This window comes from Hyaena hyaena, unplaced genomic scaffold (assembly GCF_003009895.1).
Source record: "Hyaena hyaena isolate Hyena2069 unplaced genomic scaffold, ASM300989v1 scaffold_248, whole genome shotgun sequence".
Taxonomy (NCBI): domain Eukaryota; kingdom Metazoa; phylum Chordata; class Mammalia; order Carnivora; family Hyaenidae; genus Hyaena; species Hyaena hyaena.
Window position 1 is genome coordinate 1,219,639 of NW_024080881.1, and position 12,171 is coordinate 1,231,809.

Below are 12,171 nucleotides of genomic sequence, written 5' to 3' on the forward strand. Positions count from 1 at the left end.
CTCGGCAGCCAGAGAACCCGGAGCTGAGGCGCCCCAGCCTGCGGCGGCGGCGGGGACGATGTGGTTCTTTGCCCGGGACCCGGTCCGGGACTTCCCGTTCGAGCTCAGCCCGGACCCCCCTGAGGGCGGCCCGCCTGGGCCCTGGGTCCTACACCGCGGCCGCAAGAAGGTGAGCGCGGCCCCGCTCCGCAGGCCGCGGCCGACCTCGGCCTCGCCTAGTCAGCGCGGCCGGCCCCGCCGCGTCGCGCCCCGCCTGACGTGGCTACGGAGCCTCCGGGGCAACCGGCCGGGGGAGGGGGACGGGCAGTGCCGACGTGGCGGGCAGAAGGACCGAGGGACGACCGGCGGACGGAACCGGGGTCACGTGGGCCCGGCTCAGTCCCTGAAGGCTGACCTGTGGGGAGACCCGGCAGTGGCCCTTTACTCCCGCCACTTGTCAGCTGGGGGGGGCAGGGAGCCCCATCTCGGAACTGGAGTGGTCGTCAGGGCCCGGCCCACGTCCCTGAGGTCCCTCTGCCCTCCTCCCAGGCCACAGGCAGCCCGGTGTCCATCTTCGTGTACGACGTGAAGCCCGGTGCCGAAGAGCAGACCCAGGTGGCCAAAGCTGCCTTCAAGCGCCTCAAAACTCTCCGGCACCCCAACATTCTGGCCTACATCGATGGGCTGGAGGTACCTGCTGCCCAGGCTGCCCCATCCTTGCCCCTCACTTTCTCCCAGTCTCCCAGCCCTGTCTTCTGTCTTCCTGCCCCTCCGCTTCCACCCCTCCTGCCTCCGCACCCCTAGATTTGATTTCCCCTTCTCCACCTCTCTCCCTGTGCCTCTCATGTCCCCTTCCTCTCCGGCCATGTCCCCTTCTTCAGACAGACAAGTGCCTCCATGTAGTGACAGAGGCAGTGAGCCCACTGGGAATGTACCTCAAGGAGCGAGCCGAGGCCGGTGGTCTGAAGGAGCTGGAGCTCTCCTGGGGGCTCCACCAGATCGTGGTGAGGTGGGAGGGGGGGCAGTGGTGATGAGGGCAGGGTGGGGGGCTCCTGTTGCTGGAGTGTGATGGCTCCTTCTGCCCCCAGAAAGCCCTCAGCTTCCTGGTCAATGACTGCAGCCTCATTCACAACAACGTCTGCATGGCCGCTGTGTTCGTGGACCGGGCCGGCGAGTGGAAGCTGGGGGGCCTGGACTACATGTACTCGGCCCAGGGCAATGGCGGGGGACCCCCCCGGAAGGGGGTCCCTGAACTTGAGCAGTATGACCCCCCGGAGTTGGCTGATGGCAGTGGCAGAGCGGTCAGAGAGAAATGGTGGGTGGCTGCCCTATTCTGGAAGGTCCTGTAGCCTCAGGACCCCTCAACTGTCTGGCACACACACCTCTGCCCCCTGCTGCCCGCCCGGGGAGGGAACTAGGGTCCTCAGGGAGGTAGGGCAGGAGAAACGCAGGCTTTGGGTGTGTTTTGGTGGTCCTGAGTTTGACAGATGTATGAGCCGGGGTGGATGTCCTTGCTCCTCTGAGCCTCACTTCCTTTACCTGTCAAATGGGACTAATGAGCCCTGCTTCTCAGGGCTCCTGGGACGATCAGCTGAGAGGCATAGCCCAAGGTCTGCCTTGCACTTAGTGTCTGGTGCGCTGAGAGGCATAGCCCAAGGTCTGCCTTGCACTTAGTGTCTGGTGCCCAAGGCGGGTTGGAGGTCTGTGCTGGCAGGTGGCAGGGCCTTGAGCGGCTCTGGTCACACTGCCCCAGGTCAGCCGACATGTGGCGCTTGGGCTGCCTCATCTGGGAAGTCTTCAATGGGCCCTTACCTCGGGCAGCCGCCCTGCGCAACCCTGGAAAGGTGAGTGTCCGACCCAACCCCAGCCCCTGTCTGGCAGCCAGCCAGCCCCGCCCTGACACCGACCCTTCTCGCAAAGATCCCCAAATCGCTGGTGCCGCATTACTGCGAGCTAGTTGGAGCCAACCCCAAAGTGCGTCCCAACCCAGCCCGCTTCCTGCAGAACTGCCGGGCGCCCGGTGGCTTCATGAACAACCGCTTTGTGGAGACGAACCTCTTTTTGGAGGAGATTCAGGTGAGCCCCCCACCCCACCCTGGGCCTTGGTCCTGTGTTCGTCATTCCAGTCCTCCCGCCCCAGCTTGTGGGCTCCCTTATGATTAGACCCTGGGAGACCAGCACGGACCGGGGGGCCAGGCTCTCTGGCTCCGACTCATATTTACTGTGTGGCTTGTCAGATGCACTTTCTATCCTAGAACCCACTTCAAAGGATCTCAGTGAGGACTCAGTGAGTTTGAAGTGCATAATATGGTGCCTGGCACATAGTGGGTACTTCGTGACTGGCCCTGGCACTCCATTAACTGCACCTGTACAAAGCGGCCCTGATGGATGCCATGCCCGGTGCCGCGCTGTGCCGTGGGCAGCAGAGTCCGGAGGGACAGTCAGACCTAGACCCCTGCCCGCAAGGACCTGGCAGGGAGCAAACGGACCAGGTCTCCACCCTTAGGGACTCTCGCTGGGGGAGAGAGACAGGAAATACACAAATGAGGAAATGTGTGCTCCCAGGACGGGGATTAGTACCAGGAAGGAAAACAGTGGGTCAGGGTGCTCAGGGAGAAACTCTCTCCGCGGTGACATTTGAACTGAGACCTGAAGAGGGGGAAGGTGGGAGCCATGGTGATGGGGGTTGGGGAAGAATGTTCCAGGCAGACGGAGCAGCAAATGGAAAGATGTGAGGAAGGAATCCTTGGCTTAATCTCCTTGAACTTGAGTTTCCATATCTGTATAATGGGGTAATAATAGTGTCTGCTGGCCTGGAGGTTGTTGTAGGAAATGCGGGAGGAAGGCTCAGCCTTGGGTATCTGTTCTGTTCTGACCCGGCCATGTGGGGGTGGGGGTGGAGGGCACGGAAAGGTGACTGAGAAGCTGGAGGGGGAGAGGAGTGAGACACTTGCTGGACCTTGACGGAGCAGGGCCCGTGGAATCCTGACTTGCATGGGTGCAGGGAGGGCCTTCAGAGCAGGGAGCCTGAGCTTCATCTTGAGGGGAAAGCGCTGGAGGTGCTGGGCCCTGTGTCTCCTGGGCCGTGTGGGGGCAGTGGGGACTTTGTCACATGGAGTTCTCCTCCTGACTCTGCCGGGCCACCCTTCTTATACTGTGCTCCATAGGAAATGGGCTGTTTCTGGCCAGGCCCAGGGAGAAAGGTGGGAGGGCAGGGCCTTGGGGCCCCTCTTCCTGTCACCGGGCTGGCTGGTGGAGAGAGGCCAGCTATGCGACCTGAGTGTGGTTCAGTCTTCCTCGGGGCCTTGGCACCCCATGACCCTGGCTGTCAGAGCACCAGGTCTGCCTCCCACGCTTGACTGAGCTACTTAAGGGCCCACCAGTTCCTCCTCACTCCCAGCCGGAGGTCAGCTCTTCTGGGCCAGGCAGTGGCGTGGGGAATGAGAGTACAGCAGAAAGCACAGAAGCTTTGGAAGCCTACAGGACCAGGGTATAATCCCTGGCTGGTCACTCTTGGCTGGTGACCTCGAGCCTCAACCTCCTTGCGTATACACGAGGGAATGACAGCATGTCCTCGCGGGGTGCAGCACAGTGGAGGTGCCAGACCACTGAGTCCCTGTCTGCTTCTTTGCTGTGTGACTTTGGACAGATTCCTTGCCCTCTCTGTGCCTTAGCTCCCTTGTTGGATTCAATGTGCATTATGTTGGCACCTATCCTATAAAGTTATGGGAACATTATTTAGCCCGTGTAAAGGTTTTAGTGTGTGACTCTGCCTGGCATAGTCTGTTGTCAGGAGATGTGAGTTGTGGGGATTAGGCAGATTAGGGGGACCATTGAGCCTGGCCTGTCTGGCTTAGTGGGAGGACCAGGTCTCGGGGTTAACTACACCTGATCCCTGCCTGCTCGAACACCCACCCAGCCAGGGCCACGTGGATGGGCTAAGCCCCCTCCCGTCTCTGAGCCTCAGTTTTCTCATTGGTGTGCTGGTGTTAATGCTACTTACACCTTGTGTTGTTGTTTGTGAGGAGCAGAGGCAATGCTGACAAAGGTCTGATGCCCCAGGTGGCTGCTTTCCTAGTGACAGGTCAGGTGCAATGATGAGAATGACAGTCACTCACTGACTAGGCACCCGCAGCTTGCCAGGCACAGTGCTGGCAGCTTTCACGTGCGTTTTCCAGTTGAATCTGCGGAACAGCTCTGTATGGTTATTATCCCACTTCACAGATGGAGGAACGTGCCCAAGGCCACGTGGCTGCTAAATGAGGGAGTTGGGATTTGAACCCAGGCTGTTGGGCTCCAGAGCCCATATAGTTAAATTCCCTTTCAGGCTGGGGGTGACTCTCTGTCCCTGCCTGTAGCTGGGGCTGATCTAGGCTGCTCTCCTCCCTGTATCCCGTCCTTGACACCCCCAGATCAAAGAGCCGGCTGAGAAGCAGAAGTTCTTCCAAGAGCTTAGCAAGAGCCTGGACTCTTTCCCTGAGGATTTCTGCCGCCACAAGGTGCTGCCCCAGTTGCTGACCGCCTTCGAGTTTGGCAATGCAGGGGCCGTTGTCCTCACACCCCTCTTCAAGGTATGCGGGGCCCCCGGGGCCCAGGGACTGGCCCGGTGGGTCTGAATGGTAAAGGAGAAGGCTCTGGGGGAGGGGCAGCCTGGTCAGGGCAGATGCACACACGTGAGGGGCTTCTTGCTGATGTCCCCTTGGTCCAGAAATCCAGGGCCCTTGATCAGCTGTTAGGGAGCCTGTGTGGCCTCCTTGTCCTTGAGGAGGCGAAAGCCTGGGCCTCTAAAATTCTTTTTCTGAAGACCCCTTGCCTGAGAGCCCACAGACCTCCTTCTGTTTCCCCCGCCCAGTGCCCTTGGTCTGACACGTGCACCATGGTTTCCAAGGCCCAGGAGATCACCTGCTCACCACCCCACTTGCCCTCCTCCCTCCTGACCGCTCAGCACTCAGTTCTCTTGACTTCTAGGGGCTGGTTCCTCCCCTCTTCCTCAGACCCCAGCCCACCCTTACCTGGGCACCTGCCGGTCCCCACTCTGCCCACCCTGGGAGAACACTGTCCCCTGAAGGGGCTTGGCATGGGGCAAGAGGAAGACAGCCAGCAAATCCTGATGGCCGGGAGCTTCCAGAAATCAGAGGCAGAATTCCGTGTGCATATGTGTGCATGTGGTACACTGGTGCCTGATTACAGGGAAGGGCATAGAGCTTTCATCAGCCTTCTAAGAGGGGCCTAGACTGGAAAAGTTAAAGGCAGGGCCGCCTGAGATGGAGTACGGGCAGAGGGGGTGCTGCAGAAGTGCCCGATGCCCTCCCCCATCACTCCATTCCCACCCTGGGAACAGCAGGGAGTCCAAGGAAGGTAAATGAGCCTAGTAAATTCACCCCACTTCTGTGGATATAGCTGAGCCCCCTCTTCCTGCTCTTTTCCAAAGGTGGGCAAGTTCCTCAACACTGAGGAGTATCAGCAGAAGATCATCCCCGTGGTGGTCAAGATGTTCTCATCCACCGACCGGGCCATGCGCATCCGCCTCCTACAGCAGGTTAGGGGCTATGGGCAGACCCTGTCCCCTTCCACCCCACCCAGAGCCCACCTTGGCTGCTGGGGAGACCCTTGTCTCACTTCCAGCCCCAGGCTGGTGGCCTGAGCCCCTGCCCTGGCACCCCAGAAACCTTTCCCCAAACACACACAGGTGAGGGACTGGTAAGGCTAGGCACTCAGGAAGTTGAGACAATCACAGAGCTCCCTGGCAGCTTTGGGAAGGCACAGCCTACCCAGACCACAGGCACCAACTGTCCCGCTCCCCCAGTCTCTTGGCTTGGTCACTTTAGCTGTCCATGATGTCGGATAGTGTCACTCCTGCCAATCCCTGGGCAGCTGGGAGCATCAGACAGGATCTGTGGGATCAAGGGTGGGGGCGTCTTATGAGCCAGCAAGTACCTAGAGGCTCCCAGGTGTCATTCCCTCCCCAGCTGCCAAACATGCAAGCCCTCCTCCCACCACTTTCTGGCTTCGGGTTTCTAATCCCTTTTCTAGAATAGACCATAGAGGCTCTAAGAAGGGGCATGATGCAGGACCAGAGGCCGGGTCCTCCAGCCGCCAATCCTAGGTTCTTCCCAGCACCCTCCTGGCCCATCCTCATCACTCCATGTGGTGTGAAAGCCAGATATAGGCCAGGTTCAAGGTAGGGGGCTCAGGAGACTCACCTGGCTGGCCATTGCCTGCCAGGGGGAAAACCAAGCCATGAGATGAGCTGGTGGCTGTGGTCAGGGTTGGGGGGCGGGGCGCTGACTGTGTTCTCCCCCGCACTGGGCCACAGATGGAACAGTTTATCCAATACCTCGATGAGCCAACAGTCAACACCCAGATCTTTCCCCACGTTGTACACGGTTTCCTGGACACCAACCCTGCCATCCGGGAGCAGACAGTCAAGGTGGGTGTGACCTGGTTTTTGATGGCTCAGAGGGGGCTCACTTGGGGACACAGCGACCTTGGTTTTGGCCTGTGGTCTGAGCAGGTTAAGGGAGGGGCAGACCCTGCATGTAGGGCCCGGCTCTGGGTGCAGCTCAGCGGCTGGTGGGGAAAGCAGGTTGGGATCGGCCTATAGTCCTCCGTTCAGCAGACACTGGCTAAGCACCTCTCTGTGCCCAGCCCTGTGCCCCATGCTGGCGTGCACTGTGCCTCATGGAGGTTCTTTTTGAGGTGACAGGGAGTGGGCTTGGCAGATGGGACGCAGAATTACGAAAGATACGTTATGTTAGAAAGTAACAGTGTGAAGAGAAGCGTTTGCAGTTTAAACAACAGCGATCAGGGAAGACCTTGCTACGGAGGTATCATTTAAAGAAAGGAGGCGAGGGATCAAGGCAGGTGGAGAGCTGGAGGAAAGTGTGCCCTGCACAAGGAACATGTGCAGAGGTCCTGAGGCCAGTGCAGAAGTAGCAGCAAGAGGTTTAGCATGGCTGGGGGCGCCTGGGTGGCTCAGTGGGTTAAGCATCCAGCTTTGGCTCAGGTCATGATCTCATAGTTTGTGGGTTCCAGCCCCACGTCAGGCTCTGTGCTAACAGCTAGCTCAGAGCCTGGAGCCTATTTCAGATTCTGTGTCTCCCTCTCTCTCTGACCCTCCCCTGCTCACGCTCTCTCTCTCTCTCAGGAATAAATAAAACCTTTAAAAAAAGAGAGAGAGAGGTTTAGCATGGCCGAAGGGGCATGGTTGTGAGAGGTGGAGTCTGAGAGGTAACGGTGGCCCAGGTCTGAGGGGTAGCAGCTGGTGGACAGAAGGGGCCGCATTCCGAAAGTGGGGCAGACAGAATGTGCTGATGGGCGGGTTGGGAGCCAACTATGGCTCCGAGGTTTCTGGCCTGGGCAACTGGAAGGTTAAGTTGCCATTTACCTAGAAGACTGGGAGCCACAGGTTTGCGGGAGGAGGTCGGCCTAGTGAGGCAGGTGCAGATGTCGATTCGGCCCCTGGTTATATACATGTGACGTTTAGGGAAGAAATCTGGGCCCGAGCTGTTCATCTGGGCTTTGTCAGCTAACAAGAGCATTCAAAGCCACAAAAGGGGCGAGATCACCTAGGGTGAGGTGGAAAAGAGAAGAGGCCTGGTGAGCACCTCTGGGGGTCTGAACAGTAAGACCTCGGCCATAGGAGATGGAGAAGGAAGAGCTGATGAGGTCAGGGGAGAATGAGGAGAGGGCGGGGCCCTGGAGGACCAGAGATGGCAGTTTCAAGGAGGAAGGAGAACTCAGGAGTGTCAGAGCTACTGAGGGGTCACAGCTGGTTTGGACGGAGAATTGGGCCCTGCATTTAGCAACACGAAGGTCCCTGGTGACCTCCTCGAGCCAGTGGGTAGAGTGTGTGTGGGGGGCGGTGTTTCTGTAGAAGTCTGAGTAGAGTGCACGCAAGAGAGAGAAAAATGGGAGACAGGAGTGTGCACAAACTTCAGAGGTTCTGCTGTAACGGGGACAGAGAAGTGTCCCCTTGTGCGGCATTCTGGATAGGGGCCAGGACCAGGTTGGGGGGGGGCAGGTTCGGGAGGTTCCCTCAGCACCCAGTGCCACTGTTGGCCCGCACGCCCTCCCCGGAGCCCCCTCCTGCATGTGGCCCTTTGACTGGCCGTGGCCCACCATGTCCACACTCCCGCACCCTGCAGTCCATGCTGCTCCTGGCCCCGAAGCTGAACGAGGCCAACCTCAACGTGGAGCTGATGAAGCACTTCGCGCGGCTGCAGGCCAAGGATGAGCAGGGCCCCATCCGCTGCAACACCACCGTCTGCCTGGGCAAAATCGGCTCCTACCTCAGTGCCAGCGTGAGTGCCCTACATAGATCCCGGGGGTTCTATCCCTGTCCCCGGGACCACAGGGTCCTCCAGGGCCAGGCCTCCTCATGCAGGGGCTGTGATCCTCTCAGAGACTCAGGCCCTGGGTGCTCCCAGCCCTGATGCGGGAGGGTCGACTGAGGGGTGTCAGGTCACACAGCTAGCAGGTGGCGGATCTGGGAACTGAACCCAGGCTCACTTGGCCCATGTGCACCCCCCACCCCCCCAACTACCCCCCACCCCGCCCTGGCCAAGGTTTTTAAATGCAGATGTCTGCAGTGCCCAGCCAGTTAATAGGAATGAGTGAATGGTGGCGGTAGCCCTGGCGGGCACCTCGGTCCCAGAGCAGCTGTTGCTCTGGCCCCTATTGTCCTGAGGCAGCAGGAGCAGGCTGATCTGGGAGGAGAAGCCAAGATCGAGTTTTCAGGAAAAATTCTCATTTGTTGGTGATTAGCTCCCAGTTTCAGATGCTGGGGGAGCCCATGGCTGGCCTCTGCTGCGGGCAGTTGGGCTGGGATGTCTGGGTCCCAGTACTGACCCTGAACTCAGGACCCCTCTCTCCCACCCCATGCCAGACCCGACACAGGGTCCTCACCTCCGCCTTCAGCCGGGCCACCAAAGACCCATTTGCACCTTCCCGGGTGGCCGGTGTCCTGGGCTTTGCTGCCACCCACAACCTCTACTCGATGAATGACTGTGCCCACAAGATCCTGCCCGTGCTCTGTGGCCTCACCGTGGATCCCGAGAAATCCGTGCGGGACCAGGTGAGGCACAGCTTGGCCCAGGCTCTGGGGCTCCGGCAGCGGGGGGGTATCTGGGCCCTAGCTGGCCCGGTGGGCTCATGGGAACCCTGGAGTCCCCAGCTCTGCCCCTTCCGACCCCACAGGCCTTCAAGGCCATTCGAAGCTTCCTGTCCAAACTGGAGTCTGTGTCAGAGGACCCAACCCAGCTGGCTGAAGTAGGTGAGTGGCCCCCCTTCATGTTCCCTCTTCCTTCCCCCACATCCTTGACTGTCACCTGTCATAGCCCCTGTCCGTGTCACAGGAGTCTCTGAGAGCTGTAACAAGCCCAGAGAGTAGACCCGACCCTACTGCTCCCCACCTCCCCCATCCTAGAGATGGGGGCACAGGCCTGGAGAAGGGGGGCCGCTACAGGTTGCTCTGGGCCAGTTACTGCCTTCCCCATGAGAACTCGAGGTGACTCTACTTGTGTCCTTGTCCCTGCCCAGAGAAGGATGTCCATGCAGCGTCCAGCCCTGGAATGGGAGCTGCAGCCAGCTGGGCAGGCTGGGCAGTCACAGGGGTCTCCTCGCTCACGTCCAAGCTGATCCGTGCACACCCAACAGCTGCCCCGGCTGAGACCAACGTCCCCCAGAGACCCACGCCCGAGGGTGAGTGTGCCCCAGAGTGGCTGCATCGGTGACTAGGAGGGCTCCGGAGTGCTGGCACCCAGGAGCTATTACTGTCTGGCTTCTTCTGGGGTGGCAGTGGGGACGTAGGGGACAAGCAGAGTCTAGTCCCCTCATGAGCTTCTGCCTGCACCTCCCCCCCGCCCCCCCCGCCCCCAGCCACTTATGCCCTGCTTTGAGACCTTCCTGGGGCCTAGTATCTGGGAGCTCAGTGAGCCTCTGCTCCTCAGGACTTCCTGCCCCGGCCCCCACCGTCGTCCCTGCCACATCCACAACCTCAGGCCACTGGGAGACGCAAGAGGCGGCCACGGACACAGCGGAGGACATCGGCGGTGGTGCCGACAGATGGGATGATGAAGACTGGGGCAGCCTGGAGGTGAGCGGGGCTGGGGGGCCTCCCCACGTGACTCCCGGGTAAGTCCAGGTCAGAGGTTACAGGCTGCCTTCAAGGAGCTCAGGTGGCCTTGGCCGGTCACGCCCATCCTCATCTGCACAGCATCCCTGCTGAGTAGGTGTCACCAGTGGCCCTTGGGGGTAAGAGTTGGCAGCTGGGCCCTCAGGGGAGCAGGGGCGGGGATGGTGGGCAGTTTGGGGGACAGCCCATTCGTCTTCCTCACTCTCTTCTGCTCCCTGTTCCTCTGCCAGTAGCTCCAGGGATCAGTAAGGAGAGGCCACCCCCAGGCCTGTGGGGGATGGGCTGAGGATGGAGTGGGGCTACCCTGATGGGAATGGGGGCCCGATTTCCACTCTGCTGACAGCAGTCTCGGGTCTGAGGCCGTGGGGATCGGTGTGGAACATGTAGATCTCATTCCCCAGCCTCCGAGGAGTGATGGCATGTCCACTCTATAGACGGGAAGCAAGGCTTGAGGAGCAAGTGAGATGGAATACCAAAGAAGAAAGGGGGGAGCCCGAGGCTGGGAAGGGGCTGGCAGGCCTGCTTGCCCTCTGGTGGGGGGGGGGGGCCGGAGCACCTACGGTCGCGCTCTCCTCCCTGCCTTGCAGCAGGAGGCCGAATCGGTGGTGGCCCCACAGGAGGACTGGAGCACGGGGGACCGAGCCAGCCGTGCTGGGCAGGTAAGCAGAGTGGGACAGGGGTGTTCCTGTCGGGGTGGGGGGAGGCCAGCCCCCTGCACCCCCACCATTGGGCACTACCTCCCCGTCTTCTGCAGACCAGCAACCTGGACCCAAAATCCGAGTCAGACTGGAGCAGCTGGGAAGCCGAGGGCTCGTGGGAACAGGGCTGGCAGGAGCCAAACCCCCCGGAGCCACCGCCTGAGGGCACACGGCTGGCCAGCGAGTATAACTGGGGTGGCCCGGAGCCCAGTGACAAAGGCGATCCCTTTGCTGCTGTGTCCTCACGCCGGGAGGCTGGCGCCCAGGTACTTGGCCCCTGTCCCCGTGAGTGTTCATTCCGGGGTGGACCTCTGCCGGGGAGCCCACCTCCACTCCGGCCAACCTTCCCTTTCAGCCAAGACCTGATTCATGGGGTGACGACAACTGGGAGGGTCTGGAGACAGAGAGCCGTAAGTGCTTTCTTCCCTCTCTCGAGGCTGACAGACTGGGGGCAGGGGCAGGCCCCTGTGATCCTGAAGCCCTCAACCCGTCTCCCCGGCTCCTCCTCCTGCTCGCAGGGCAAGGGAAGGCCGAGCTGGCCCGGAAGAAGCGTGAGGAGCGTCGGCGGGAGATGGAAGCCAAACGCGCAGAGAAGAAGGCAGCCAAGGGCCCCATGAAGCTGGGAACCCGGAAGCTGGACTGAACTTGCCATGTGGGCGCTGGTAGCCGCGGAGAGCAGGCCCCGCGGATGTATTTATTGTACAGACCATGCCAGCCCGGCCAGCCCGGCCAGGCACATCTCACGTGTACATAATCAGAGCCACAATAAATTCTATTTCACACACCTGTGCCGGGCTCAGTGTAGCCCCTCCCAGGAGGCTTGGGGCTGGCGCTGCCCCGCGGAGTCCACGCCCACCACAGACGTGAACATCAATTCGCTTGGAGAGCCGAGAGTGCAGAGGCATGATTTGATTTATCAGTTTCCAGGAAACGCCCTCTGGGAGGAAGGCCGTCATGAGGCCCAAGCTCCGCGTGTGAACGGGGCGGCGCCCCCTCAGAACTCGGGGCGCAGGAAGGGGTCTAACAGCCCTGGAAAGCTCCTGGGTCCGAGCCCCGAGTTGGAGGTGAGGCGGGAAGCTGAGTTCACCCCGAGGGTCAGGAAGGAACCCCTCGCTGATGGCCGGGGGGGCCCCGTTAGCGGCGGCGCTGGGGCACGCAGGCCCCGTGCGGGCGGCTGCGTGCGAAGCCAGCTTTGCAGACGCAGCGGAAGGAGCCGCTTGTGTTCACGCAGCGCTCGCTCTTGCACAGCAGCCCACGCTGGTTCAGTTCTCGGCACTCATCGATGTCTGCAGGTGGGGGCGACAGGTGGGAGCTTCGCCAGGGCGCCAGCGTACGCAGCCCCCTTAGCGTGTGGCCTCC

The 12,171-nt window shown here is 60.8% G+C and overlaps 2 protein-coding genes across 8 annotated transcripts in view; one reads left to right on the top strand and one right to left on the bottom strand.

Annotated features, from left to right (window-relative positions):
- SCYL1 (SCY1 like pseudokinase 1) lies at window positions 1–11,596 on the top strand. 4 transcript variants are annotated; one of them, XM_039244740.1, is made up of 18 exons: window positions 1–169; window positions 529–669; window positions 861–983; window positions 1,068–1,294; window positions 1,733–1,823; window positions 1,900–2,055; window positions 4,392–4,550; window positions 5,411–5,518; window positions 6,296–6,409; window positions 8,127–8,282; window positions 8,867–9,055; window positions 9,178–9,253; window positions 9,520–9,681; window positions 9,930–10,075; window positions 10,702–10,773; window positions 10,869–11,078; window positions 11,168–11,222; window positions 11,331–11,596. In XM_039244740.1, exons 1-18 carry the CDS (start codon window positions 59–61, stop codon window positions 11,453–11,455), a joined length of 2,421 nt encoding a protein of 806 aa, XP_039100671.1. In that variant the 5' UTR covers window positions 1–58; the 3' UTR covers window positions 11,456–11,596. The 4 variants fall into 4 exon arrangements, with proteins under 4 accessions (XP_039100671.1, XP_039100672.1, XP_039100673.1 ...); XM_039244741.1 differs by having other exon boundaries at window positions 10,705–10,773; XM_039244742.1 differs by having other exon boundaries at window positions 1,984–2,055.
- Window positions 11,470–12,171, bottom strand: part of LTBP3 (latent transforming growth factor beta binding protein 3) — a 17,693-nt gene continuing 16,991 nt past the window's right edge. For all 4 annotated transcript variants that reach the window (XM_039244739.1, XM_039244737.1, XM_039244738.1 and 1 more), the window contains one exon: window positions 11,470–12,098. In XM_039244739.1, coding sequence (XP_039100670.1) covers window positions 11,947–12,098 — 152 coding nt within the window. In that variant the 3' untranslated portion in view covers window positions 11,470–11,946. The remainder of the gene's footprint in view (window positions 12,099–12,171) is intronic.

Bases quoted from the DNA above. Each gene is read 5' to 3' on its own strand.
- SCYL1 (XM_039244740.1), top strand. From the start codon at position 59: ATGTGGTTCTTTGCCCGGGACCCGGTCCGGGACTTCCCGTTCGAGCTC. The intron at 1,295-1,732 runs GTGGGTGGCTGC...ACACTGCCCCAG, and splicing joins AGAGCGGTCAGAGAGAAATG to GTCAGCCGACATGTGGCGCT. The intron at 1,824-1,899 runs GTGAGTGTCCGA...CTTCTCGCAAAG, and splicing joins CCCTGCGCAACCCTGGAAAG to ATCCCCAAATCGCTGGTGCC.